Source organism: Wolffia australiana, chromosome 14 (genome assembly GCF_029677425.1).
Source record: "Wolffia australiana isolate 7733 chromosome 14, ASM2967742v1".
Lineage (NCBI taxonomy): Eukaryota > Viridiplantae > Streptophyta > Magnoliopsida > Alismatales > Araceae > Wolffia > Wolffia australiana.
Genome location: NC_135848.1, coordinates 5315138 through 5341877, shown reverse-complemented (window position 1 = coordinate 5341877; position 26740 = coordinate 5315138). Strand labels below are relative to the sequence as shown.

General features: G+C 42.6%; 1 protein-coding gene and 1 non-coding gene across 6 annotated transcripts; one reads left to right on the top strand and one right to left on the bottom strand.

Moving 5' to 3' along the window:
- Positions 1-646: 646 nt before the first annotated feature.
- TRNAR-CCU (transfer RNA arginine (anticodon CCU)) lies at positions 647-719 on the bottom strand. Its single transcript has one exon. It is a non-coding gene; the product is annotated as a tRNA-Arg (tRNA).
- Positions 720-783: 64 nt separating this feature from the next.
- On the top strand, positions 784-15772 carry IMP4 (Ribosomal RNA processing Brix domain protein). 5 transcript variants are annotated; one of them, XM_078586167.1, is made up of 10 exons: positions 784-936; positions 1036-1119; positions 1756-1865; positions 1964-2014; positions 2452-2595; positions 2679-2768; positions 2934-3040; positions 3312-3396; positions 3481-3582; positions 15479-15772. In XM_078586167.1, the coding sequence occupies exons 1-9, from the start codon at positions 825-827 to the stop codon at positions 3577-3579; spliced, it is 882 nt and encodes a 293-aa protein (XP_078442293.1). In that variant the 5' UTR covers positions 784-824; the 3' UTR covers positions 3580-3582; positions 15479-15772. The 5 variants fall into 5 exon arrangements, with proteins under 5 accessions (XP_078442293.1, XP_078442292.1, XP_078442294.1 ...); XM_078586166.1 differs by having other exon boundaries at positions 15531-15771; XM_078586168.1 differs by lacking the exon at positions 15479-15772 and adding an exon at positions 5439-5457.
- Positions 15773-26740: the final 10968 nt, after the last annotated feature.

The window sequence follows — 26740 nt, the reverse complement described above, 5'->3', positions numbered from 1 at the left end:
CTACAAATGAATCATGTGTCGAATGATGCTCTATTATGGTGGCAAGGCGAAGGATGCAAGATATTCCGTAAACTTTCTGTTTTGGTGTGGGAAATTCTTCATGTTTGTGCATTCAGTGCACTAGTCGAACAATTCTTCTCTGCAGGCCATGGAATTAGTACGTACAAATATTCAAGGCATATCCATATTGATAACATTAAAATGTTGGTTGAGGCAACAAAATCTAAAAAGCATTTGAGCCTAGTCATTGTCTGGGATTGAAGAGGTCGAATTGGTGGAAGGGGACTTTGACGAAGAAACTCCACAAGAAGGATGGTAGACTGAAATCTCCAGGTATATCTTATTTTTTTATGCATTTATTTTATTTCTTTATAGTACATAATGTTTATAGCGAATACATATTTCATATAGTACAGAGTTTAAAGCATTAAATACAGGCTAATACTTTTATACTTTGCAAGTAATTATAAGTCTAAAAAGTAGGTAAATACTATTTTTAGACCTAGCTATTATTCCCAGGAAAAACACTAAACATCCTCTAGAAATTATTTCCAGGATTCAAAAAATAAGGATTAAAAAAATAAGGATTCAAAAACAAGGAACAAACTAAATTAAAGGAACAGAAAAATTAAATTATTGTTAGAATCGCGCCAGGTAGGGGTCGAACCTACGACTTTCTGCTTAGGAAACAGACGCTCTATCCACTGAGCTACAGGCGCGAATTATTACAAGAAGGGCCATATATTATATTGACTTAATGATAATTATGCTGTTTCTTAAGCCCTTCCCTAAGCCCATCTCTGCAATCGGAGAGGATCGCCAAAATGTTGCGCAGAACGATCAGGGAGAGGCGGGAATATCTCTACCGCAAGAACCTCGAGGCCAAGGAGCGCGCTCTCTACGACAAGAAGCGCAAGATCAGAGAGGCCATCGCCGGTGTTTAGCCCTTCCATTCCCATTTTTTCCTTCTTTGTTCTCCCCCGCTTCTTTCCCCTGATGGGTTTTTGTTTTTGGCCCGATTTTCCCTCTTGGCAGACGAAAAACCCATTCCGACTGAGCTCAGGAACGAGGAAGCTCTGCTCCGGAAGGAGATTGACCTCGAAGACGAGCAAACGGCTGGTGCGGCTGCTTCTTACCCTTCTCTTCCTTTAAAAAAACAATCTTTGAAAGAACCCAGTTTGTTGCAATACCGTGGTTTGCGGCGCGTTGAGTTATCCCCATGTGGAATCTCTTTGCATTCAAATTCATTACTTTTTGATTTCTTGACTCAGTTCAGAGGATCAGAAAAGGACCCCGAGATTTCTCTTACCTTTTTTGTTGTTTTTGATGATTGTTCTTTGGTTGAAGTTCTCGTTGGTATAACATGGTTTGTGACCCATCAATTTATCTCCATGTTCCTTCATCAAATGTTGCCTCTTTGCAGGATAGCCTCCTATAGTCTTTGTTTCTGTTCGCGTTTCTTAATTTTCGAGTTCTTATTTTGAATCATGCTATTTCTTCAAAAACAAATCTTGAATCATACTTTTATAGAAGATATAATTTTTAGCCCTCTTCTGCCTCTCTGTCAAGAGGTCGAAATGCTGCTAAACTTGGAATGTTTGGTTGGAAAACTTCTGTGCTATACAGATAATTGATCATAAAATATTTAGGCCATACGTAGACTCACAAGCTGTTACTTACACTGAGAAAAGAAGTCTGTTAAATTTCTGACTTGTCATATTCCTCTTTCGAATTGCTATTCATTTCTTGACTTAGTTCCGAGGACCCATGAGGATGACGAGTATGCGAATGCATCGGAAAATGACCCCAAGATTCTCCTCACCACATCACGAGATCCAAGCCAGCCCCTGACTCAATTTGCGAAGGTTATCATCCCCCCATGCCATCTAAATATGTTGGCATTCGTCTTGTGTTATTTATCTTGTTGACTCTGAGGTTGATATCAACAGTTTTTTCAATTCAGGAACTGAAGTTGATATTTCCAAATTCACAGAGAATGAATCGTGGAAGTCAGGTTTGCACGGATGAAACATATTTCAATTCTTACTTTTATTTCTTACACGCCTGTATTTTTTAATTTCATTTATGAGTTTGTTTACCTGGATGAATTTTTGGGGTAACAGTTGTTTCTATTAACAAAAAGTATTATTCGTTCCAGAATTTTGGATTTCAGGCAGGCACTTTGTAGCCCTTTGATCATTAGAATTATTTTTGTTAAATACGCGTCAGATTGAAACATCGCAAACCAATTGTTATCTTACTGTTTCCTAGGTAGAAAATAACGTCAACGGTATTCTCTTGTTTGGCTTCTACCTTCCTAGTTTAAAAACAATTACTGTATGAATAATACTGAAAAGAAGTTTATTGAAAAAATGATGAAAAGAAAATCGCCCCATCTATCTTCCTGTGATTCTTGATCAGCTTTTTAGTTCGCCCTACCCTGCTTGGTAGGTTGTATCGGAGATCATTGAAGCTGCGCGGAAAAGTGATTTTACAGATGTTATCTTGGTACATGAGCATAGGGGTAAGCCTGATGGGCTAGTTGTCTGTCATCTGCCATTGGGCCCAACAGCGTATTTTGGTCTATCTAACGTGGTAAGTTGACTGAAAATTATCTCAACTCTTTTGCAAGTGCTGGTTCATACGGTCATTTATTACTTCATCATTTGTATGTTCAGGTTACGAGGCATGAAATTCAGGACAAGAAAGCTATGGGAAAGGTCTCTGAAGTATATCCCCACCTAATTTTCCACAATTTCTCAACTCAGGTAGACAAAGCTCCATGCACCTTGTCCATTTAATTGTTCCGGCTCCTACTAGTGGATTGTATTGTGTGGAAAATGAGTTAAACACTTCATCCTTTGCTTTAAGTCATTGGTTTCGCTTCTCGAGCGATATATCTACTTTGATTCGACTCTTCAAAATATTGGCAGCTGGGTCAAAGGACAGCAAATATTCTCAAGCATCTCTTCCCAGTGCCAAAGCCCGATTCTAGACGCATTTTGTCGTTTGTAAACCAGTCAGACTACATCGTCTTCAGGTCAGACATTTGATATCTCAAAGTTTGTTTTCTTCTCTTCGGCTCTCTGCATTTTTTTCCATTTGGTTCATTCGGTTTAAAAATCCAGTGCATTATATTTAATGAAATTGGGATAAGGATTTCATAATAATCAAATTTATAAATAGTATAGTTCATAACATTGCTGAGGAAAATTATATGCATGGAAAGGGGTCGCGATGTATGCTATATCTATGTTTGCTTATTCTTTGCCATACAGTTGTATCTTCTTCTCAGTGGATTTTTTTTTCAGGCATCATGTGTACCAACAACAGGGAGGCCCTGCTTCAATAGAACTCAAAGAGGTCGGTCCTAGATTCGACCTGCTGCTATACAAGGTGACATTTTCAAAGTTCAACCTAGAAAATCTCCTCAAAACATTTGTTTCATATTTCTGATGACATCCGTGTAAATATATTCAGATAAAGCTGGGAACCCATGATCAGAGCGAAGCGCAGGATGAATGGGTTTTGAGGCCTTACATGAATTCCACAAGAAAAAGGCGATACCTTGCGGATTAACAGGTTTGCTTGCTCAATTTTTCCAGGAAGCTAGGTGGCTTTCGCTTCAATATGTTTTAATTATTTAATTCTATTTATGGGTTTTTAGAATTCAAATTGAGTGGAGTCAATGAGAAAAGAAATTTTCGGAAACAAGCATTGAAGTTCACATTAGAAATGAGTATTCCTGGCGCACATTTTAGTAACCAATATTATTTTATTTATGCAAAGTAATGTATATTACTGGCCTGATAGTTGATGTATTGCGTTGTTGTGAGCAATTATCCAACAACCGCCAGGCTTGAGGTATATTTTTTCAAGTAGATTCCTATGGTTTGAAAATTTTCAAATATAATCGAATGGTAAAAAATTCTGAATTTTGGAAAAGGTACTTGGCATTAAGATAAAGATTTAAATGTATATGTTATTGATAATTGAAGGGAGTTTTTTGAGTGAGATTGACTATCTTTGGTCATGACAGAATCGTTTGTCAACTGAGAGGATGTATACTTTAAACGTAAGTCTTTCACTTTTCTAATGTGCCTCAGTCCATTGTCTTCCAAGCCTAATCACCATTGAGAGACAATACCTGGTCTGGAGAGGGCCATAGGAATCCCACTGCTTTCATGATCGAGAAGATAGAGGTCACGCCGATCCAAGGTGATTCTGGTTGAGGCTGTCAAGTTGTCGCTTAAAACCTTGGAGAAAATCCAGGAGATGCCCTTTAGTTTGCTTATTGTGAGAAGACGCGGCACACAAAGGAAATAGTATGGTAGTTGGTTTATAAAACCAGCAACTGCCAAAGAAAGCTCAAGTGGGCACTGCACAAGGATCAAAGGGTGATGAGTAGTAATGGTCGTTCTGTTCTGTTTGTTTGAAACAAACACAAAATTCGCACAAAAGAACCGCCCAGGCCCTTGTTCTTTGTTCGGTTCTTTTTCTTGTACAAAAACGAACAAAATTCGCACATTCGCACAAATTCGCACATTCGCACAAAATTAGACTAAAATTCGCACAAAGCGAACAAAAGAACAGAACATGGGTCTGTTCGATGTTTTGTTCGAATTCATTTTTGTTCTGTTTGGAAATCTGATCAGAACGAACAATTCGCACAAATTCGCACCAAAAGAACAGAACGACCATGTCTAGTGATGAGCCATCCACTAAAATGGAAAGGCAACTATGAAGGGTCAATAAAATCAGCAATAATTTGACAATTATATGAGTACAGCAAACTCTAGTGAGACTCTTTTCTATCCTTGCTCAAGCTGATTTATTGGATTTTTAATAAAAGGGCAACTGACCTTATTTTTTACAAGTGTTGTGGATGTGGGTTTGGGCGGATTTGTCATTCTAAAGTGGTGCTACATATTATTCTGGGTAGCAATGTCTGTTTTTTGGTGATAAGATGTTTGAGTTGAAGATTTCGTCATTTAGGAAGAAAGACAGTTTCTTCTTTATAGATGGGTCATTGTGATATGTCTCTCATTAGATCTATCAACGGTTGTTGAAGGCTGAGTAGTGTTATTATATAGGCAGATGGACAAACCTTGGGATCGTTGAAGACTTATTTCCCTTTCATTTGAACTGGAACTGTGGTTAGTATTCTTTCGCGTGAGGCCTTTTAATTAGGTAAATGAGTCAAATTTAGATCCTTTGATCGTACTTATAGTGACGTTTTTGTCATTATGGACGCGTGTGGTTTGTGGTGGTATTAGTCGGTGACTCCACTAGTATCATGTGGCTGAAATGGTAAATGACCTGATTGCCAACTATTATTGAGTGAGAGTCAAGTGATGGAATTACATAGTATGTATGCTTTTTGAATTTATTCAATCAAATCATACTCAATATTATTGATGTGTAATATCTATATTCAGGATGACAGAAGATATGTTGAGGATTCAATCTACTTATTTCTCGGAACTAATTTGAATGATTGAGTGGCTAAGAGTGAACTCAAAGGTAACTATGAGGTTTGGATTGAAAATATTTTAGAGGTTTCTTTAATACTTCTAAAATAATAAACTATTGCACTTGTCGGCTTTTGACAGATCTTGGAAAGAAGCAATGGAGATGCTTCTTCTCCACTAGTCCAAACCCTAGCTGCCTGAGGAAATCTAGATTCAACCAACCACAATGAGTCATTAGGTTTTACGTCATAACCTAGTCCTTATACTAGGTTTTACACTTATTGGCTCTCGCGGACCCGATATGAGGGATCCGAATTATAAGGGTAGATATCTAATAACAGAAATTCATGACTTTAAGGACATAAAGAAAAGAGAAAGGTGGATGTCTGTTGACACCCCCCTCAAGTTGGGAGATATATATTCTTTGGTAAGAATGCCTGCTGCTTGATCTGCTGACTGGATATACTTCATCTTAATAATGTCATTATCAATCTTCTACCTTATAAAGTGTCTGTCAATTTCCCCATGCTTTGACAGTCATGATGAACAGGATTATGCGCAATGTCAATGGCAGACTTGTTGGTACAATATAATATAAACGGTCCTTCTTGATGAACTCCCAAGTCTTCTAGTATTCCTCTCATCTACGGTGCGTCACAAATTCCTTAAGCTAATGCTTTGAGTTCAGCTTCGGGGCTTGATCTTGAAACTACATCTTGCTTCTTACTTCGCCATGTAGTCAAGTTTCCTCCATTGAGTGAACAATAACTCGATGCCAACTTTCTATCAAGAATTGATCCTCCATAATCTGCATTTGTGTACATCTCTAGTGAAGTATCTCCCTCTCTTTGGTAAAGTAGGCATTGTCGAGCTCTACCTTTCAAATATGATAGAACTCTGTGTGCTGCATTCAGGTGAGTTTCTCTTCAATTGTGCATTAATGGATTTAGAGTCCCAACTGCAAATGCGATATTTGGTCTTGTATGGTTCAAGTATATCAATTTACCAACCAATCGTTGGTACTCATCTTTGTTGGCAGGTGTATCATCTTCACATGCACCAAGCTTGCTATTGGGGTCAATTGGGGTGGATGCTAGTTTACAATCAGTCATCGTTACCTCATGAACAAGATCAAGTGTATACTTCCTTTGAGAAATAAAGACCCCTTTGTTAGAATAAGCAATTTCAATTCCCAAGAAATACCGTAGAAGACCCAAGGACCTAATATTAAACAACTAGTCTCCATAGTTGTCTCCTGAGATGTTGAATTTCTTCATAGTTGTCTCCTGAGATTATAGTATCATCAACATATATGAAGAGAACTATAACCCCCCCAGAAGGGAATGTTTGATGAAAAAAGTATGATCCCAATTACTTTGTCTGTATCTCATTTCTTTCATAGATAGGAAAAATCTTTCAAACCATGCCTTGGGTGACTATTTCAACCCATATAGGGCTTTCTTCAATCGACACAACTTTCCCCCCCCTGTGTTCTGCATTTAACATGAGGGGTAAGTCCATATAGACCTCTTTGTCCAAGTCACCATGAAGAAAAGCATTTTTAACGATGTACCGATGCATCTGCCATCCCAACTTTGCAGCTACTGCTATCAAGATTCTCACTGTGTTCAGCTTTCCTACTGAAGCAAATGTCTCTTTATAGTCTATTTCATAGGATTGGGTATATCCTTTGGCCACAAGTCTGACCTTATAACGCTCAATTGAACCGTTTGACTTATACTTGATTGTATATACCCAGCTGCATTCGACTACTTTCTAGTTTTCTAGCACTGGTACCACCTCCCATGTGATTTTATTGTAGGACTACATTTCTGATTCTATTGTCGCTTTCCATTTCAATATCTTCTTAGCTTCTACACTTCTTGGTAAGGAGTGTACAGTAACGTGGAGAGGATTTTGAATAGTTAACCACATGTGATAGTGGATACCTTCCAGGTTGAGTGCATGTCCGCTTCCCTTTTTTTAGGGCAACAGGCCATTGCAGGTCTTCATCATTTAGATCTTCTTGGATTGGTCTCTCTTCATCGATGGTAGAGTTTTCTGCTTCTGGTTCTGGAACATCCGTGGACAGACACCCTGCATCATTGTCTTCAAGAATAGTAGGACTACATCCTTCTCCTGATGGATGGTAACTCTTCTTGATTAATATAGGTGTAGTACCATTATCTTGTTCTTCCCCGCCTTTTGCGTCAGTGGAATCTAGGAAAGGCCTCTCTGCATTAGTGTTGCTTAATGAGCTGTAATACATTTCATCCTCATTAAACGTCACATCTGCTGAGATAAAGAACTTCCTCAAGGTCAGGCTGTAACATTCGTCCTCATTAAACGTCACATTTGGGGAGATAAATAACTTCCTCAGGTTTGAGCTATAACATTTGCAACCCTTCTGAGTAGGAGAATATCCCAGAAATACACACTTGATTGATCTTGGACTGAGCTTGCTTCTAGGATTGTGAGCATAAGCAAAAAATTGTACATCCAAATACTCTTAGGGGAATAAGAGAGTGTATTGTTGTCTCTGGAAAGTGCTTTGACATCAACTCCTGTGGACTATTATAATGTAGTGACTTAGATGGAAGCCTGTTAATCAAATATACACCAATTAAAAGTGCATCTCCCTAGAATTGGCTGAGAACCTAGCCTTGGAAGAGTAATGTCTTGGCGGTAGCAATCATATGTCCAATTTTTCTTTCTACAACTCCATTTTTCTGGGGAGTATTAACACAAGAGGATTCATGGGTAATACCATGATCACAAGAAAAAGTTGTCAAGGAGTTATTGAAGTAATCTTTTACATTATCAGATCGAAACTTTTTGATGGTGACCATTAACTGATTTTTAATCATCATGCAGAAATCTCGAATGATCTTTGATATTTCAGATTTATATTTTAACAAATGTATCCATGTCACTCTAGTGCAATCATTAACAAGCAAAAGGAACCAGCTTTTCCTAGTAATAGATGGGGTTTTGCATGGTCTCCAAATATCATTGTGAATCATATCAAATGGACGATATCTTCTTTCACTCTCACATGAGAATGAGGCTCGCTTATGTTTTCCAAATTGACATGCATCACAAAATAAGTTTGATAGATCACTGTTTTTAACATAATTAGGGAATATTTTTCCCAAAACATCAAAAGATGAGTGTCCAGTTCTGGAATGCAAAATCTTCAGCTTCTTGGGTTTTGCACCCTCATCCCCTCTTGGCGTAGGCTTGGGGCTGCCCACTGTTGGACTGGGACTCCTCAGATCCCTATTTTCCCCTTCTCCCTCTTCTCTAAGTCTGTTGTAAGTGGGCCACAGATCTATAAGTGGCCCACCCTTTTTCCCCCCTCTTTTCTCCCCTTTTCTTCTCCTTCTTCCTTTGCTTTGGCCTCTTCTGCCCTCTCAGACACATCTCTGTGCTATACTCGACTCAGATCCACTTGCTGGGAACAGTTTGACATGGTATCAGAGCCAGGTTCGAAGGAAGATTCAGCAGCAGGTTTGTTCATTGAACAGTTTGAAGGAAGTTTTGGTTCAGATCGAACTCTAGAAGGGTTCCTTCAGGGCCGCAGCAGCAGTTGGAGTAGCTCCTGACCATTTTTTGGCCCAGATCGAACCCTAGAAGGGGTTTCTTTAGTCCCCTACAACAACTTCAGGACTCTTCATCAACTTTTAACAAGGATGTCAAGCTTAGGGGATGAGAGCTCGACCCAGGGTAACCCTGGAGTTGTCCAGGAAGCCTCTGGGGCCAGAGGAGTGGAGACAAGCTCATTAAATCCAGAAGTTGGAAGGCCTGCTGTGGTATTCCCCCCAGCAGAGGTAAAATTTGATGGGGGGAATATGTTCGAATGGACAAAGATGGTGACACTCACTGTCTACGGTCTTTTTCTGGGAGATCATCTGACGGATCCTCCCAAAACCACAGCTGATGCCGATTTCAAGAAGTGGAAAGCGGAAGAATCTCTGATCTTGGGCTGGATGCTCAGATCCATGACCCCGGAAATGAGGAGAGACTTCCTCTATTGCGAGACGGTCAGAGATCTCTGGGATGAGATCCAGAGGTACGCTTAAGAACAGTCTCACGACTGGCGTCTCTACGAACTTAAGGTGCTGGAGGCATCGGCACGCCAAGGAAGAGAGAACATTCGTCAGTACTCATCCCGACTTAAAGCCATCTGGAGAGAAATTGACCATCTTTGGCCGGTACAATATCCACAGTCCATGGAACGACAACTCATCCTCAAGCAGAGAATTTTTACATTCCTCATGGGACTCAATCCGGTCTATGAGTCTGTGAGGAGCCAACTGCTACATCGTGAGAAGTTGCCTTCTCTGGAAGAAGCCATTAGTGCCGTTATGCAGGCTGAGAGCAGACTTGGCGTTACTGGTGACTCCCAGGCTCAAAACTCAAACTCCGCTGCGCTGCTATCGAAGAAACCTGAGAGCAAACCTAATTCCACTGGAAATTGGACGCCACGCCCATCTCAGCCGAGTCAATCCGGGGGAGGCGACGGAGAGGATAATCGTGACGCTCTTTTCTGCAATTATTGCAAGAAGAGGCGCCACACAAAGGAGACTTGTTGGAAGCTGGCCTGGAAGAATCAGAACTCCGGGAAGAAGGCCATGGTGGCGGCCTCACAATCACAGAATTCAGAATTCGCTGGGGTGAGTCCCGAAGTCGAAGAGTTGCAGGGAAAGATTAGCTCTACCTCCCTGGCGAAATCAGGTAATTCCCTATCCAATATTTGGGTTGCGGACACCGAGCTACGGACCATATGTCCCCAAACGGGTCTGTTTTCAGTCATTACTCCTCTTCCAAGATTAATCACAAAGTTCAGACAGCTGGAGGGGAACCTTGCCCGTAAAAGGAGTTGAAGTGTCCACCTGGACTCAGTTGGCCTCCTTAAGAATGTTCTGCATGTGGAAAATTTGATGACTAACCTTCTCTCTATTCAAAGGGCTGTTGATGACTTTGGATGGAGGTTTATATTGGACAGTGATGACTGTTTTTTCTGTGATAAGGTATCCGGGACGAGGACTTCATCCTTTAGGAGGAAGGGGCCTACTCCTCCTGGAGGGCAGTGTGGAAAGATGCATGGTGTCGCGAAGAATGAGCCCCAAGGAGGAGAGGGTGATCCGTCTTCATCAACGGATGGGTCATCCACCTGTTGATTTACTCAGAACTTGTTACCCCTCATTGTTTAGGGGTATTTCGGTTAAAGAATTTTTTTGTGAAGCCTGCCAGATGGCAAAACTTCGAAGGATTTCTTTTAAATCTATGGATGAACGCTTTTATTCTCCATTTGATTGCATACATAGTGATGTGTGGGGGCCATCCCCCGTTGAAAGCTTGACTGGATGCAGATACTTTGTTGTCTTTGTGGACGATTATAGCCGTACTATGTGGTTACATTTGATGAAATCAAAGGCCGAGGTACCGAAGATAATAATTGAATTCTGCGAGATGATTGAAAATCAATTTGGGAAGAGGATCAAGCGATTCAGATCCGACAACGGAACGGAATTCCTCAACTTTGAAGTCAGATCGCATTTCTTGGCCAAGGGGATTATTCACGAGACCTCATGTGTCAACACTCCACAGCAAAACGGCCTAGCAGAGAGGCGTCTTGGCTATACTCTCGCAACTGCCCGAACTTTGCTATTCCAAGGGAATTTGCCAAAGAACTATTGGGGAGAAGCCGTGTTAACAGCCGCTCATCTTATTAATAGAATTCCGATGAAAGTAATTGGATACGAAAGTCCTCTGAGCTGTCTGAAGCAATCATTCCCGGAAGTTCGCCTTTTCTCCGGACTCCCGGCTAGAACATTTGGGTGTGTGGCGTACACCCATCAAAACAGCGGCAAGTTAGAGCCGTAGAGGAGACAAACCTGGGATTCCTTCAACACATGGGGAACACTCCAGGAACTTCCCCTACAATGTCCATTTCGGTACAACTTCCTGAAAAGCAAATCTCGAAAGAAGACACCGGTGATGAAAGTCCTGTGAATCGACCTCAGGTGGAAGATAATGGGCAATCAGAAATTGAACACCAAGTTGATACGGAAATTGAGGAAAGCCGGAATGAGCCAGAGGAGTTAGAAGACAGACCACCTATCAGTGCTGTGGAGGATGACCTTAGTTGGCCCATAGCACTCAGAAAGTGCGTGAGCTGCCGGGCCCGAGCTAAGTACCCTATTAGCCAATATGTCAAGTATGAGAAGTTCAGCGATCACTACAGAAGTTTTCTCACGGTTGGGAGAAATTCAGATTCCAGTCAAGGTCGAGGAAGCCCTTCAGGACCCTGGATGGAAGTCTGCCATGGATGAGGAGATGAACGCCCTCTTGAAGAACAATACATGGGAAATTGTCACCTTGCCCAAGGGAAAGAAAGTTGTGGGGTGCCGCTGGGTTTACACCCCAAAGTTCTCAGCAGACCGTACACTAGAACGTCTCAAGGCCCGGTTAGTTGCCAAGGGATACACCCAGACGGAAGGCATTGATTATGGGAGACCTTTGCTCCGGTGGCCAAGTTTAACACAGTGCGAGTGCTGATTGCGCTTGCTGCTAAGTGTGACTGGGATATTCTTCAGCTTGATGTGAAGAATGCTTTCCTTCATGGAGAGCTAGAAGAGGAAGTTTATATGCAGCTCCCTCCGGGATACACACTCACAGACCAGCCAAATCAAGTATGCAGACTGAAGCGAGCATTGTATGGGCTTAAACAGTCCCCTCGAGCCTGGTTTAGGAGGTTTACCAAGGCGATGGTTGAGTTGAACTACCACCAAGCTAGAGGGGATCACGCATTATTCATCAAGCAGGGACTAACGGGAAAGGTTACTATCTTACTAGTGTACGTGGATGATATCTTGATCACTGGGGCAGACAGAGAGGAAATAAGCCGACTGATTAGTTCACTATCAAAGCAATTTGAGATGAAAGAACTTGGTAAGTTGCAATATTTTTTGGGAATTGAAGTAGCATATTCCAGTGGTGGTATACTGCTGAGCCAACACAAGTATATCCTCGACCTCCTCCAAGAGGCGGGACGGACAGTTGGGATGCAAACCAGTCTCCACTCCCCTCGATGTGAATGTTAGAATCGGCAGAGACGATGGAGGTGCAGCAGTGGACAAGACGGCTTATCAGAGGTTGATCGGAAAGCTAATCTACCTTAACCATACAAGGCCAGACATATCATTTGCCGTCAGTTTGCTTAGTCAGTTTATGAGTGAGCCACGGTAAGTTCACCTTCGGGCAGCCCATCGCATCCTTGCTTACCTGAAATTCACTGTGGGCCAGGGACTTCTCTTCTCACGTGAAGGGGGGCTCGCGCTGGAGGCTTACACAGATTCTGACTGGGCAGGGTCCGTGACCGATAGTCGATCCACATCAGGGTACTGCACATTCCTTGGGGGAAGTTTGGTCACATGGAGGAGTAAAAAACAGAAAGAAGTATCGCTATCAAGTGCTGAAGCGGAGCTGCGTGCATTAAAGAGGGGTGTCTCCGAGTGTCGGTGGCTGAAACACCTCCTAGAAGACATTGGCGTCTATGACAATAATGGCATTTGCCTATATTGTGATAATCAGTCGGCCCTGGCAATAGCAAAGAACCCGGTTCAGCACGACAGGACTAAACATATGGCCTTAAATCGACACTACTTAGCCGAAAATATTGATCGTGGCGTTATCAAGCCGAAGTACATTCCTTCTGTAGATCAGAAAGCGGACATCTTCACTAAGGCTCTTCCGGGTCCCAGGTTTCAACAGCTGGCGTCCAAGCTCGGCATGGTCAACGCCCACACCTAGCTTGCGGGGGGGTGTTGGACTGGGACTCCTCAGATCCCTATTTTCCCCTTCTCCCTCTTCTCTAAGTCTGTTGTAAGTGGGCCACAGATCTATAAGTGGCCCACCCTTTTTCCCCCCTCTTTTCTCCCCTTTTCTTCTCCTTCTTCCTTTGCTTTGGCCTCTTCTGCCCTCTCAGACACATCTCTGTGTTATACTTGACTCAGATCCACTTTCTGGGAACAGTTTGACACCCACCATTAAAGCATCTCCAGGTTTCTTTGTCACTTGAATAATGTCTTTCTTCATTTTAACAGATCCAATCCTTCGGTTGAGTACCTTGTCAAATAAAAAACAGTCATCAGAGTTTAAGACCAGAACACATTTAACATTTCTTACTAGTTGTTGTGGAGAAGTAAGTTGTGCTCTCAGGCCTGGTACATGTTCTTCTCTAAGAATTCCTAGGTGATTAATGAAGACAGTTTCAATTCTAGTCACTGGAAATATCTCTCCACCAGCGATGATCACTTTCCTTGGAGTGCAGCATGGAGAATATGTGGTGAAGATTGGTCGACTTGGGGTCATATGGTCTACTGCCCCTGAGTCGACCACCCAGTCCAACTTCAAGGGACCCAAGTAGAGTGCAATTGAAATTAAATGTTCTCTTGATTTCAGCATAGAAGTAGAGCTGAGCATATTCTTCAGTTTTTCAATTTATTCCCTCAGAATGCTTAATTTGCCTCCTAGAGTTGCTTGAGGAGGCTCTCTTATTTGGAGGTGTGATTCTTCAAAATTATCCTTGGTTTCTTCCTGGGCAGCACTAGTATTCGCTTGACTTGTGCGAGCTAAGAGTCGATGGAGTTTCCAACATTGATCAATATTGTGATTCCTCTTACCTTACTTGCAGAATAGTCCATCCTTTGATTGAAACTTCTGTTTCTTTTAATTATCCTGGGTCAATTGAGGCTTCTGTGTCTACTGTCTTGGAAATAAGCCTTGTATCGCTATCTCATGCAAGTGGCTCTGAAGCCACTCCAAACCTCTCTACTTCTTCTCAAACCAGTCGAATAGCTTCCTCCAAATATGGAACCTTCTCACGGTTCAAAATCTGACTTCTTATAACCTCATACTCGACATTTAGACCCATAAGAAATTTATATAATCCGTCCCTCAATACATATGCCCACTCTTCTCAATTCAGATTCCTTACAGGGCGATAGTGGTTGATCTCTCCATATAGTTTGTTATTCATTCACATATAACGTCACATTCTTCTTACCTTGGACCAGGTTAGCTGCCCTGGTCACCAAGCGATAAATTCTCTAGTCTACGTCCTTGGAGATTCCATTCTGTGCATTCTTGTACTCTTCTCTAGCCATGCTTCGCAGGAGCCATGCATGGATTAAAGCATCTTCTTGTTTCCAAACTTTGTATCACGTATCTATAGGATTTAGGGAAACAAATAGATGTTCTGAGAGATCCATACCTTCTAGAATAAGCTCAATATATTGACCCCAATGCAACGTGTTGAGGAAATATCTTATCTGCTCTAGAACTCCAGGAAATATGATTTGAGCTGAATGGTCATACTCTTGAACGAGTTCTGGGTTTAGCAAGACTCTTTGTGTCGTCCCATAACTAGCTCGATCTTCAAGGTCATCCATTGATTGACCTGCTCCTTCTTGTAAACCCTACTCTCTCACATCTAAGACAGGGTGGGAGAAGAGAAGAGAACAGTGATCTGGATCAGGGTTAGAGTGCACGGGGCTTCTAGTGTTCCTCCGCACGAAGACGTTCTGATTCCATGTCAACTTTCAAATGATTTTGGAAAGAAGCAATGTAGAAGCTTCTTCTACCCTTGTCCAAACCCTAGCTGCCAGAGGAAAAATAAGATTCAGCCAACTATAATGAGTCATTAGGTTTTACATCATAACCCAGTACTTATACGGGTTTTACACTTATCGGGTCATATGCACCTGATATGAGGGACCCAAATTATAAGGGTAGATATCTAATAACAGAACTACATGGCTTTAAGGACATAAAGAAGAGAAAGGTGGACGTCTGCTGACAGATCTGATTATCGGGTCTTGTCATGATCATTGGCGTAAGAAATGATTCACACATGAATAAATGATGTAACTAAAACCTAATATTAGAACACATGATGATTGAATCACCTTTCTTGAAGTCTGTTGTCATTTTTTCCTTAGTTGAGTAGTCGGAAGCTGCACCTGTGTTCTACCTCGAGCTATACTTGTGCAGCCTTGAAGACAATGGATCGCAAGATCTGAGAGGATCTTCTCACCATTTCAGTCTAAGAGGGAAGAAGATCAAGGAAAAGAGGAGGTGCATCTAGGGAAATACAAGGGAGGCTTTTATCATTTTAAACTTCCGACCTTTTGTACTTTTCTAAGCCTTTCATAAACAACCTCAGTCATTACGTTTATCCTATGATGTCCAATAAACCTTATACTTCTGAATCTCTAGGCCCTGTAAGAGTTTGGAAAATAACTTCATAATCCCAATATTTATTTATTGTCTCAATCAAATCGATTAATTAAATAATATTAATTAACCGAACCTAAAGGTTAAGTTGACAACATGTAAGGCGTAGCATGTATGTAAATGTCCAATAAACTGTATCTACAAATCACCTCACAAACTTAACCTAGAACCCTGAGGATAGACGTTAAATCTTCACAATCAACTAATTGTGGATGTTAAAATATGTGATATGGCTAATATAAAATGTATCAATTCTTTATATAGAAAAAATCTATTATTTTTAAAATAGAGTAGGATTGATGTCTTCCATAGCATGATTTAGTTAATCAAGACAGTTAGTACTAAACTTAAATCCTGAACTAGGCTTGATTATAATTTTGAGACTTCATCCAAAATTTGAAGACAATCATTCAAAATAAACGATATGGACTTATTTAATAATTATATTTGCACAAAACAATCAAACTCTACTCATCATACCAACCAAATTTTGCACAAAGATCACACTACAGTTACAAAGGGGTGAATGAGTGAATGAAATGTCACAATTTTTTATGTTTTACATTAAGAGGGGAAAAGCTATTTTCTAGTTGTATAGAAAGAGTGACATTATCCAAAAAATAAGAAGAATAAATTATCAGAGAAATGAACTTAAATACTTTCAATTGCAGATATTAAAATGGGGAACACAAATATAAAAAAGGACATAATATAATTGATAAATAATAGAAAATATATTGTAAAAAGTAACCGCAATTTTCTGACAAATAATAAGGATAGTTTTAGATTACATAATTCACAACGTGTACGCCATCAGATCCTAATAGAATTATATGTACTTTGATGTACCGCAAATCATGCTTGCAAATTAACATTCTTTAAGGGTTTATGAAGTGACAAATCATGCATTTTTATGTTAAATACCATTTTCACACAATCATTCATTCATTATGTAAAATGTCCTATTTTAATGAATTTTTGCATTACTAAAAAATATTATGAAACTCATTGATATAGTAGAATAAAAAGAAGAATAATAATACAATATACAGAATAAATAAATATGTCTAGAAAAAATAATAAAAGAAATTCCCAAGGAGCTGCCTAGACGTGCAGCCAAGGCCGCACTGTAGGTGCCAGCCGCAGCCGTAAAGCGGCAACCGCAGGTCCCTATAAGCGGCTCTAAGGTAAATCCATGTTATTTCAAATCATTTAAAAATTCATTTCTGAGTTTATATACTGCTAAAAATTTCTAAAAACATCAATATGGATTGGTAGGAATATATGTTCTATGATACTTTGGGTCCGGACCATGAGCCTATGAGCAAATAAAATAAGAGCCTATGAGCCCTCCAACCAGTGTGTACACAAAATCATGTAGAAAAAAACCTTTCGGGCTTCGCTCGGCCCAAGCCTAAGCCCGAATCGGATGGGCTTTTCTTAAAGTCAGGGTTCTAATCTTGACTTTCAATCTTCATTAAGAAGATCAAGCAGTTTGGATCACTATTGATTGATATTAATATGTTTCTTTTATTTTAAGGCAACAACTCAACGCAGAGGGCCAATGTGGAGGAATCAAGTGCAGATATGTAGACATGATTATGTCTGATGTGACAAAACTGACTATGTAGGGTCCGCCAGAGCTAAAGCTGGACCACGGCTACGATTTAATTGTAGCCGTTGATCTCTCTTACAGACGATCCGACGGTCGAGAAGATCCTCGTCCATCTTCTTCCTCCCCCCCCCCTGTCTTTTTCACCGGAGACTTTCATCCGAGTGATGAGAAGGCAGTTTTTTGCCGATTCATCGCTGGAGATGGCAAAAAAATTGTCCCATACCAGTCAGGAAGATCATAGGACGATTCCATACCTATAAAAATGATGTAAATCGCTGAAAATGGCATCTTTCGCCGCCAAACTCAAACACACCTCCTGAAATAAATTTACGGAGAGGAAGATCTTCCTTATTTTTCACTTTATTTTGATTCTCTCAGAAGAGAGCGATAGAAGAATAGAGAATTAAGAAGATTTACCAAGAGGGTATACTTTGACCGAGAACGGAGTTTGAAGCCAACAACAACTCTGAGATGGTGAGGAATTCCTGATTTTCAGTCTTCTTCTCGTTTCTCTTGGGTCTCTTGGTCAACGACAGTGACAGGGCCATGATCTGAAGGGAGATTAGTGAGGGAGAAGAGTGGAAGAGGGACGACGCAGCCAGAGCGGGGTCAGAAGCCATCGATGACCTCCACCTGGTACATCAATCCAGTAAGTACATAGTTTAGCAAGAAATTTTACTTGATTTAGTAGAATATTAATCAAATATTGAGGAATCATCCTCATTCCATTTCCTCAAAATCAAAATAATTTGAGTTTGAGCAAAAGACGCTCTATCAAAAAAATCCCCATTAGGGATTTCTACAAACACCTTTCGTGCAAATTCTTCAAACTATATTTAAAAAACATTTTAAATATTTTTAAATTAATTTAAATACCTAAAAAATATGAATAAATCATAGGATGATATACTTCCTATTTTACTTATCTCCAAGATAAAATTACCTGAAAATCAATTTCGTTCTATATGAAAAATACATATAAACCCATTTCTTCGAGGCATTTTATCAAACAGCTTATGTGCACGATTTGACTGTCAGTTTCTCCTATAATTTGACTTCGAAAAATTCTACGAGAAATTTCTAAAACCACTTATGAACCTCTAAAACCTCTATATGGAATTATAAGTCTAAATGAAATATATAGGGAGAATTCTTTTCTCACACACACATACAGATATATATCTCTATATAGAACACACTCCTTAGTAGTATCATTAAAATAAATTCCCTCCCTATTGATGGCGCACACCATCAAGAGTCGTCATCGACATCATCCGCCTCGCACGCCCTCAACGTTGAAGATCGGGTGAAGCTGCTCGAGTTATCCTTTTCGTTCTCGTCTCTCTCTCTCTCTTGTGTTTTCGTTCTTCTCCGTCCTCGCCTTTCCCGTTTTCATCGTATTTTGTCGCGTTTGCGACACCCTTCGTCTGTCCGTCGTTTGCCGTCGTGGGGGACGGGCTTCTCTCTAACCCCTTCCCCCCTTGGTTATCCCCTTTTCCTCTCCTTATTCCCCTTTAATTTCCCCTTTATCCCCTTTGTTTTCGTCTTTGTTTGTAAAGGGTGCACATTCATAAGGGCTCCCCAAATGGACCCTTTAAGGCCCAATTAGGGGCCCATTTTCCCCCTCCTATATAAGGGAGGAGATGGGCACCCTAAGAAGATAGACCAGGTTGAATTTTCGAAGAGAGTTTCTCGTTCTAGCTTGGTCTCCCCTTAGAAAATACAAAAAAGGGAAAAAATAGGAAAAAAAAGAGAAAAAGAAAGGAGAGAGAGAAGAATAGGCAGAACGGAATGAGAAAGAGTTCAAGCCCGTTCCGTCCCGCCCTCGTTCTGGGGCTCCATTCGGAACCCTAGGCGGCCGTCGCCGCAGGTGCGCCGCCACTGCACCGCCTTGCGGCCGCCGTCAGGCCGCCCTAGTCCAACGGGCACCGCCAGAAGCGGTGCCTACGCCGCAAGAGGCAAACGCCGTCGCTCCCAGCCGCGTGCGCCATCCAAAGTGGCGCCTACGCAGCCAGAGGTGGGCCCCGTCGCCCACGTGGGCACCGCCGTGACCAGCGATGCCGCCCCCAGCCGTGGGCATCGCACGAAGCGGCGCCTAAGCCGCTAGAGGCAGGTGTTGCCGCCCACGCGGGCGCCGCCGCGACCAGCGGTGCCGGCCCAGCAACGGGCGCTGCCCGAAGCGGTGCCTACGCTGCCAGCAGCGGGCGCCGCCGCCACCCACAAGCATCGCCGCGAGCAGCGGCGGCCGCCCCCAGCAGCGGCACCGGCCCAGACTAGCTGCTAGCCGCGGTTCGCTGCCCCGAGCAATGCTTGTGCTCTGAGTTCTTCCTTCCCTTAAACCGCTCTAGCACCATCCACTGCACGTCGAGCCGCCGTGTCTACTCCGGCATCTCTCCACCCCACCCGCTTCAGCACGCCACCGACAAAGACGAGATCCTGCACTATGAGCTACCGTCGATGAGGTATGCCGTCCTCTCCCCTCGCTCGTTTAATTATTCTCTTGCAGTATTCTTTCGTCCCATCTCCACCGCGCTCGGGCTAGGTATGAGAGAGGTTAAATGAGAGATAACTACGATTGTGAGTGTCTTACCAGTACGGACGAGTACGTCCGTTACGTGCTAGCCCAACGGATTAAGTCCATTCGGCTGTAGACGTCCTCGTCACTCCGACGAGGTTCGAGAGGTCACCTTCGCCGCCGCTCGGCGACTCCCATCCAAGCTTAGAGCTCGGCAACCCCCTCGAGTCAGAGTCTGCACGTACGAAATGTAGGTCATTCATCACTCCATAGTTACATACCCGTTAGGGTAATCGTCGAATGACGACACTACCGTAATCTGATACTTTATCCCTTATCGGCACCGAAGAATCATATTCGGTGTTGACTGGACAACGTCCTAGACGACGTCCGACATCACCTATATTCCGTAACTCATTAGTTAATTCCACCCCTAAGAGCCAATCCCTGAGGAGACAACCTTACTCACAATTATACAATTCCGAGTAAGTTTACAAATTAAAATTTTTTATTTGATTGAAGCAAAAATAATAATAATGGCAAAATTTAACACCCCATTTTCACTTCATGATGTTTGATAAACCATAAACAAAGGTTAGTTTATGTCGGTTAAGGTTTTGATTGATATAACAATATTTATAGTTTCTCTTCTGTGTAAAAAACACGTAAGGGTTGAATCCAGATGGAGCAAATACTGAGTAAGTGAATTTTAATTTTATCTATTCTTTGAATGACATATAAATAATTACTTGAATCCGGGCGTGCGTACCGTCGCCTTGGCAAGCCGGGTGGGCTGAACGCGAACCGGCGGCGATGTCGATGGTGATGGTGACGTCTCCAAAGACGTTTCTGGGGGGTCAGGCTGCGCCGCGCCATCAATGCTCCCGAGACAAAAGACATTCAACATCCATACCAAAAAATTTGGAATATTTTAATCTTCTAATATAGAAATCTAATCAAACTTACTAACATTCTCATTGATATCTGGCACTGTTAACCACAACCAAACTTTTAGTTTTGATAATAATTTCATGTCTATTATAAATTTATTTTCATTCCAAAAATCATGAGTGCATGTTATCATGTGTGTGACCCTCTAGGCCCATGTGTAAATCTATTTAATGACTCCAGTGGCCCAATAATCTTTATTGGCCTTACAAATTAATGAACGATATCATCATACAGATTAATTAATGTCTCATCGATTTAATCCAATTGAGAGGTTGAGTCTCCAACACATGGGGTGCCAAGCTACACGTCATGTTCTAGAAGATACAAAGGAGTGTGTATTGACTGATTTATGGAACCTGTTCATCATCGGTTATCATGTACGTATAATCCCTCATTCACTTGATGTTCTTTAGATGAATTAGGGTATGGTCAACTGTCAAACCCTAATCGATCATCCGAGCTAATAGTGATGCATTGTGAAATCATCGGAGAACTCTTCTCCTATATTTCACTGCCTTGGCCAAGGACTTCATTGCATCATCTTCCTTGAGCTGTCACCTCTTATACCGAGGGTGGACGATCCCATCTTGACCACTCAATCGTCTTCGTGAACTTCTTGATGTACCCGAACTAAGACCATTTAGAATCCCATGATTAGAGACTCATTGGTCATAATTAAAGTAAAACTGTTCGTCTACAATACATCTTTGGTGTCTTAGGTTTAAGGACCACTTACACAACCGTGACGTGAATCTACCTCATTGACAGTATGGTATAACACCATTCAGGGATTTGTACGGCACGGCGGCGGCGCGTGGGCGGCGCAGCTGCGCGCAGACGGCGTCGGCGCGCAGGGCGGCGCGCAGACAGCGACGGCGCGCGGGGCGGCGCGCAATCGACGGCGCGTGGGGCGGCGCTCGAACGACGGGCGGCGCTCGGGGCGGCGCGCCAACGGCGGCAGCGTGTGGGGGCGGCACGCGACTGTGGCGGCGGCGGCTCCCCTTCCTCCTTCCTCTCCCTCTCCTTCTTCTTCCCTTTCCTTCCTCTCCCTTCTCCTTCTTCCCTCTTCTTCCTCTTCTTTCTGTTCTTCTCAAAACAAGGAACGAGACCCCAACCTCTGTTCGATGAAATGCCTCAAAGGAAAAAAAACGGGTCTAAACCCTTAGGGCGCCCACTCTTTCCCTTATAAGGGGGGAAAGATGGGCCCTAAATGGGCCAAATGAGTCCTCTTCGGGGGGGCCTTGCAAATGGGCTCCCCTTTACAAACAAAGATGAAAAATAAAAGAAAGAAAAAGGGAGATGGAGAAACGAGCCAAGGGAATAGGCTGGAGAGAGGCCCATCCCCTTGACAGCAAAACCACGGATGTCGAACGTCGTAAACATGACAAAACATGACAAAAATGACACAACTAGAACGGGAAAAACTAGAACACACGAGATAGAAAGCGATACGAACGAAACGATGACTGAGTGCCTTTCACCCAGTCGTCGACGTCGAGGGCACGCGCGGTGCGGATGACGCCGATGACGACACTTGATGCCGTGCGCATCAATAACCATGATTCAAGGATTCATAAGATTAATTCAGTGAAATGTTTCTCTAAGGGGCACCCACTATCTCCCTTAGTGTCTCCAAACTAATGCGTTTGGGATGAAACATATCATGCAGGGTGAGATTGCATAATGCTATTCTATCAGGATATTTTTATGTACATCTTGAGTATCCTTTGAATAGGAATATCGAGAGCATATGTTTAAAGAACAGTAATTTCTACATTATGATTCCGTCATAAATCTCTCATACATTGCATGTATTCAAGGAATTCATTATAAACATTACATGTCTATGAAACTAGATAAATTTTAATTCAATGAAGACAAACAATACCTAGTAGCATGATAGGTTTGTAGGCCACATAATATCCATCAGTCAGAAAATTCCTTTTTTCTAATGTTCTCTCGGAGAAAAAATCCAAGAATAATTTTAAAGAATAAATGATAAAATCTATATCAAATTATTTTTTGAGATTATTGGACCCGACCCTTTTACAGAGAAAAAATTGACCTTAGTAGGATACAATGTTGAGAAGCCATCTCCATCTATGTGCAACCCATTCACAAAAGAATACCACGTGTTCTTTATCTTAAACGTGTCTTTATTATTTGACAAAGCCATTATAATGCCTCATGAATCCAATTTTTTTTAATATTAATCGGTTATATATACCATATATAGCCACATAGGAAAATGATTTGGTAATTATTTTATAAATTGCATTAAGTACACCATTTTTGGAACCTTGCTTTGGTATTTTTGCCATTTTAGTCCAATGATATTTTTAGTGAAATTTTAAATGGGTTAGTCCAGATGGGTTGTATTAGTCCAGATGGCTATACCTTTTTCATCTTACAAAGGTAAAATAATTTTAATTGTAATATTTTCGGAAGTATTATTCCCGATTCTGTTCAAGACGACTTGTAACATCTTACCCAAAAGGGTGTCCTTTGTACAAAATATCCATGCTCTTATCATCCAAGGATCTTTAGCATTTCTTTTAGATTTCTAACTCCTCAGGTGTTTTTGTTATTGAAGAAGCATATGTTTTTCCAAGAGGTCCAATGGCATTATTTGGCTATAATTTTATTTAGCAATTTAGTTTTTTTAAATCATAGACATTAAATATGAACTAGAATACAATCCAAAATGAAGTTGGTTGGCATCATCTGCATACCTGGGACACAAAATTACCTATCCAGCCCTCAAATTTTCTTCTATTCTGCATAAGAATACCTTCGAAGTGCTTGACTAAAACACAAAGGACATTCTAGATATTTTAATGGAAATATTCCCACTGTGAAGGATGTGTGGGTATGGATCTCAGTTTGTTTCTTTGCAGTTTAGGGGTCTCATTAAAGGCACCTTTGATCTTATTTTATCCCTATTTCCTAAGGTATTTTCACATGTCTCTGATAATTTCGTCATTTTTTCAAAATGTTTCTTTCCATTTAGAATGATAACGATGTCATCAACAAATAAAGATTATGATATGTTGGGGCTCCTCATTAGGTAAATTATGCACCGAAAATGTTGATTAATATACATTTTATTGTATTTTGACCAATGATTCATTATGCTAAAATTAATAAACTCGATGATATTGGGGCACCCTGCCTATGTCCCCTCAATGTCCAAAAGAAATTAATGATATTAATGCTTCATTGGATCATCTCAATCCAAGAATTCTGAAAAGATAATAGAAGGGATTTTTTATTCTATCATATGCCTTTTCTATGTCCGGCTTCGATATCACATTATGTCCTCATGTTTTATGATAAATAAACTAATCAATCTCCTAAATCAGAATCATATTTTCATGATTATACTTTTGTTTATGAACCTAAATTGTTCGGTCAAATATCCAAAAAGGATTTTGATATTTAAATTTTGAGGAATAATTTCCATGAATGTAGCTTTATATGTTCTTGGTATATTATTCACAGTAAAAAAATGACTTGATTACTGCACAAACACCTTGTTGGATAATTTCCTGATAAGATATTGTAGAAGATGGAGATGGAGAGGAAGGATGGAGAGAGATGGATATAGAGAGAACTAGGGTTTTCTCATTAGGCCGTTGATGTGATGTTTCCATAAAACCCTTATATAGGGCACATGAGAGAGAGAGAGAATGGTAGATGGGCTAATATAGCCCAATAGGAGAGATAGAATGATATAGATAGTGAGAGAGAGAGATACTCTCTCATAGAGGCTCTTATTGGGCTAGATTATGGAAGCTCAACAAGGGCTTCATATAAGAGGATGTAGGCCTATATGGCCTATGTGGGTAGGTCCTTATCAGGCCTACATAGTATACTCTAACACTCCCCCCAAGGTGGAACATGGACATCCAGCTTGAAACTTGGAAGCGAGAGCATGTAGAGATGACGCCGCTGACGATGGGGATAATGTCATCGAGGATGATGACTCCGCCGCCGATTGAAATGATGCCGGATGATGATTGCAGGTGCTCCGTTGGTTGTTGATGGCGGGTGCTCTGTTGGTTGATGATGGTGGGTACTCCGCCAGATAGGATGGCGGGTGCTTTGCCGGATGATGATGGTGGGTGCACGCCGGATAAGATGGCAGGTGCTCCACCGGATGATGATGGTGGGTGCTCCATCGGATGATGATGGCGGGTACTCTGCCGGATGATGATGGCGGGTGCTCCGCCGGATGATGATGGCAGGTGCTCCGTAGGATAAGATGGTGGGCGCTCCACCGGATGATGATGATGGCGGGTGCTCCGCTAGATAAAGATGGTGGGTGATCCGCCAGATAAAGATGGCGGGTGATCCGCCATATGATGATGGCGGGTGCTCTGCTAGATAAAGATGGAGGTTGATCCACCAGATAAAGATGGCGGGTGATCCGCCGGATGATGATGGCGGGTGCTCTGTCGGATGAGATGGCAGGTGCTTCGCCGGATAAGATGGCGGGCGCTCCTCCGGATGATGATGGGGGGTGATCCGCCGGATGATGATGGCGGGTGCTCCACCAGATTATGATGAGGGGTGCTCCGTTGGATGTTGATGGCAGGTGCTTTGCCAGATGATGATGGCGGGTGCTTCGTCGAATAAGACGGCGTGAGCTACATCAGATGATGATGGCGGCTGCTTTACTAGATGATGATGATGGCAGGTGCTCTTCCAAATGAAGATGGAGGGTGCTCCACTGGATGATGATGGCGGGTGCTTTGCCAGATAATGATGGCAGGTGCTCTGTTGGATGGGGATGGCGGGTGCTCCATCGGCTGATGATGGCGGGTGCTTCACCGGATAAGATGGAGCGTGCTCCTCTGGATGATGATGGCGGGTGCTCTGCCGAATGGGGATGACGATGCCACCCGATGATGGAGACGCTGATGATGGTGGAGACGTCACCGATGGAGACATCGATGATGATGGAGATGCCACCTAGTTGAGGGAAATGCCATCGATGATATGATGCCGGTGAGATGGAGTGATGCTGGCGATGGGGCGAGGCACCGCTGATGTGGTAGAGATGTTGCCAATGATGAAGACAACATCGCCAACGACGAGGAGCCACTGCCTGATGGAGAGGCGCGAGAGAGGGAGACGTTGAGATGAGGGAGATCCACCGTCAGGCAATGAAGGCCGAGAGCGTTGACCTCTTCAACGGTGACTCCCCCGCGCCACCAATTCCTGTGGCGACCGGAAGGTGGGAGCGCACACCCAGAATGGGCGGCGCTGACTAGGAGATGGGGGGATATCTGGCGCTGAGCCCAAAGGAGGGCGCGCGGCCAGGCGCCGCTGCGCCCAGAAGAGGGCACGTGGCCTGCCCCCGCTGCGCCCAGAGGAGGGCGCACAGCCAGCCGCCGCTGCGCCTGAAGAGGTCACGCACTGCTGCACCTGAAGAGGATGCAACCACTGCCGCTGCGCACAGAGGAGGGATGACAATGATCGTGCCATTGAGGATGGAGGAGACAGTCGCCCAGGAGGAAGTGGCGAGGTAGGCGTGAAGTGGCTGGTTGCGCAGGACCTTATGCGACGGCGGTGATGCGCATGGGTGTCTGGTTGCATGCGGTGCTTGGATGGCAGTTGCACGAGATGGCCACGCAGTAGTCACACTGGAGGGCCATTGCATGGAGGTGGTTGTGCGAACGGACAGCGAGGAGGTGCCACATCAGGAGGCACACGGGAATCCACTACGCCCTAGAGGTGGCATGCAGGAACTTCCCGTTGCACCAGGAGGGGGGGCGCGTGACGACTTCCCGCTGCGCCACGAGGGGGCGTGCAGGGAGTCCCCCGTCACGCACGAAGGAGGCGCGTAGGGAGTCCCCGCTATGTCCGGAGGGGAGGCATGGG

Bases quoted from the DNA above. Each gene is read 5' to 3' on its own strand.
- IMP4 (XM_078586167.1), top strand. From the start codon at position 825: ATGTTGCGCAGAACGATCAGGGAGAGGCGGGAATATCTCTACCGCAAG. The intron at 1,120-1,755 runs GTGCGGCTGCTT...TTCTTGACTTAG, and splicing joins CGAAGACGAGCAAACGGCTG to TTCCGAGGACCCATGAGGAT. The intron at 2,596-2,678 runs GTAAGTTGACTG...TTGTATGTTCAG, and splicing joins ATTTTGGTCTATCTAACGTG to GTTACGAGGCATGAAATTCA.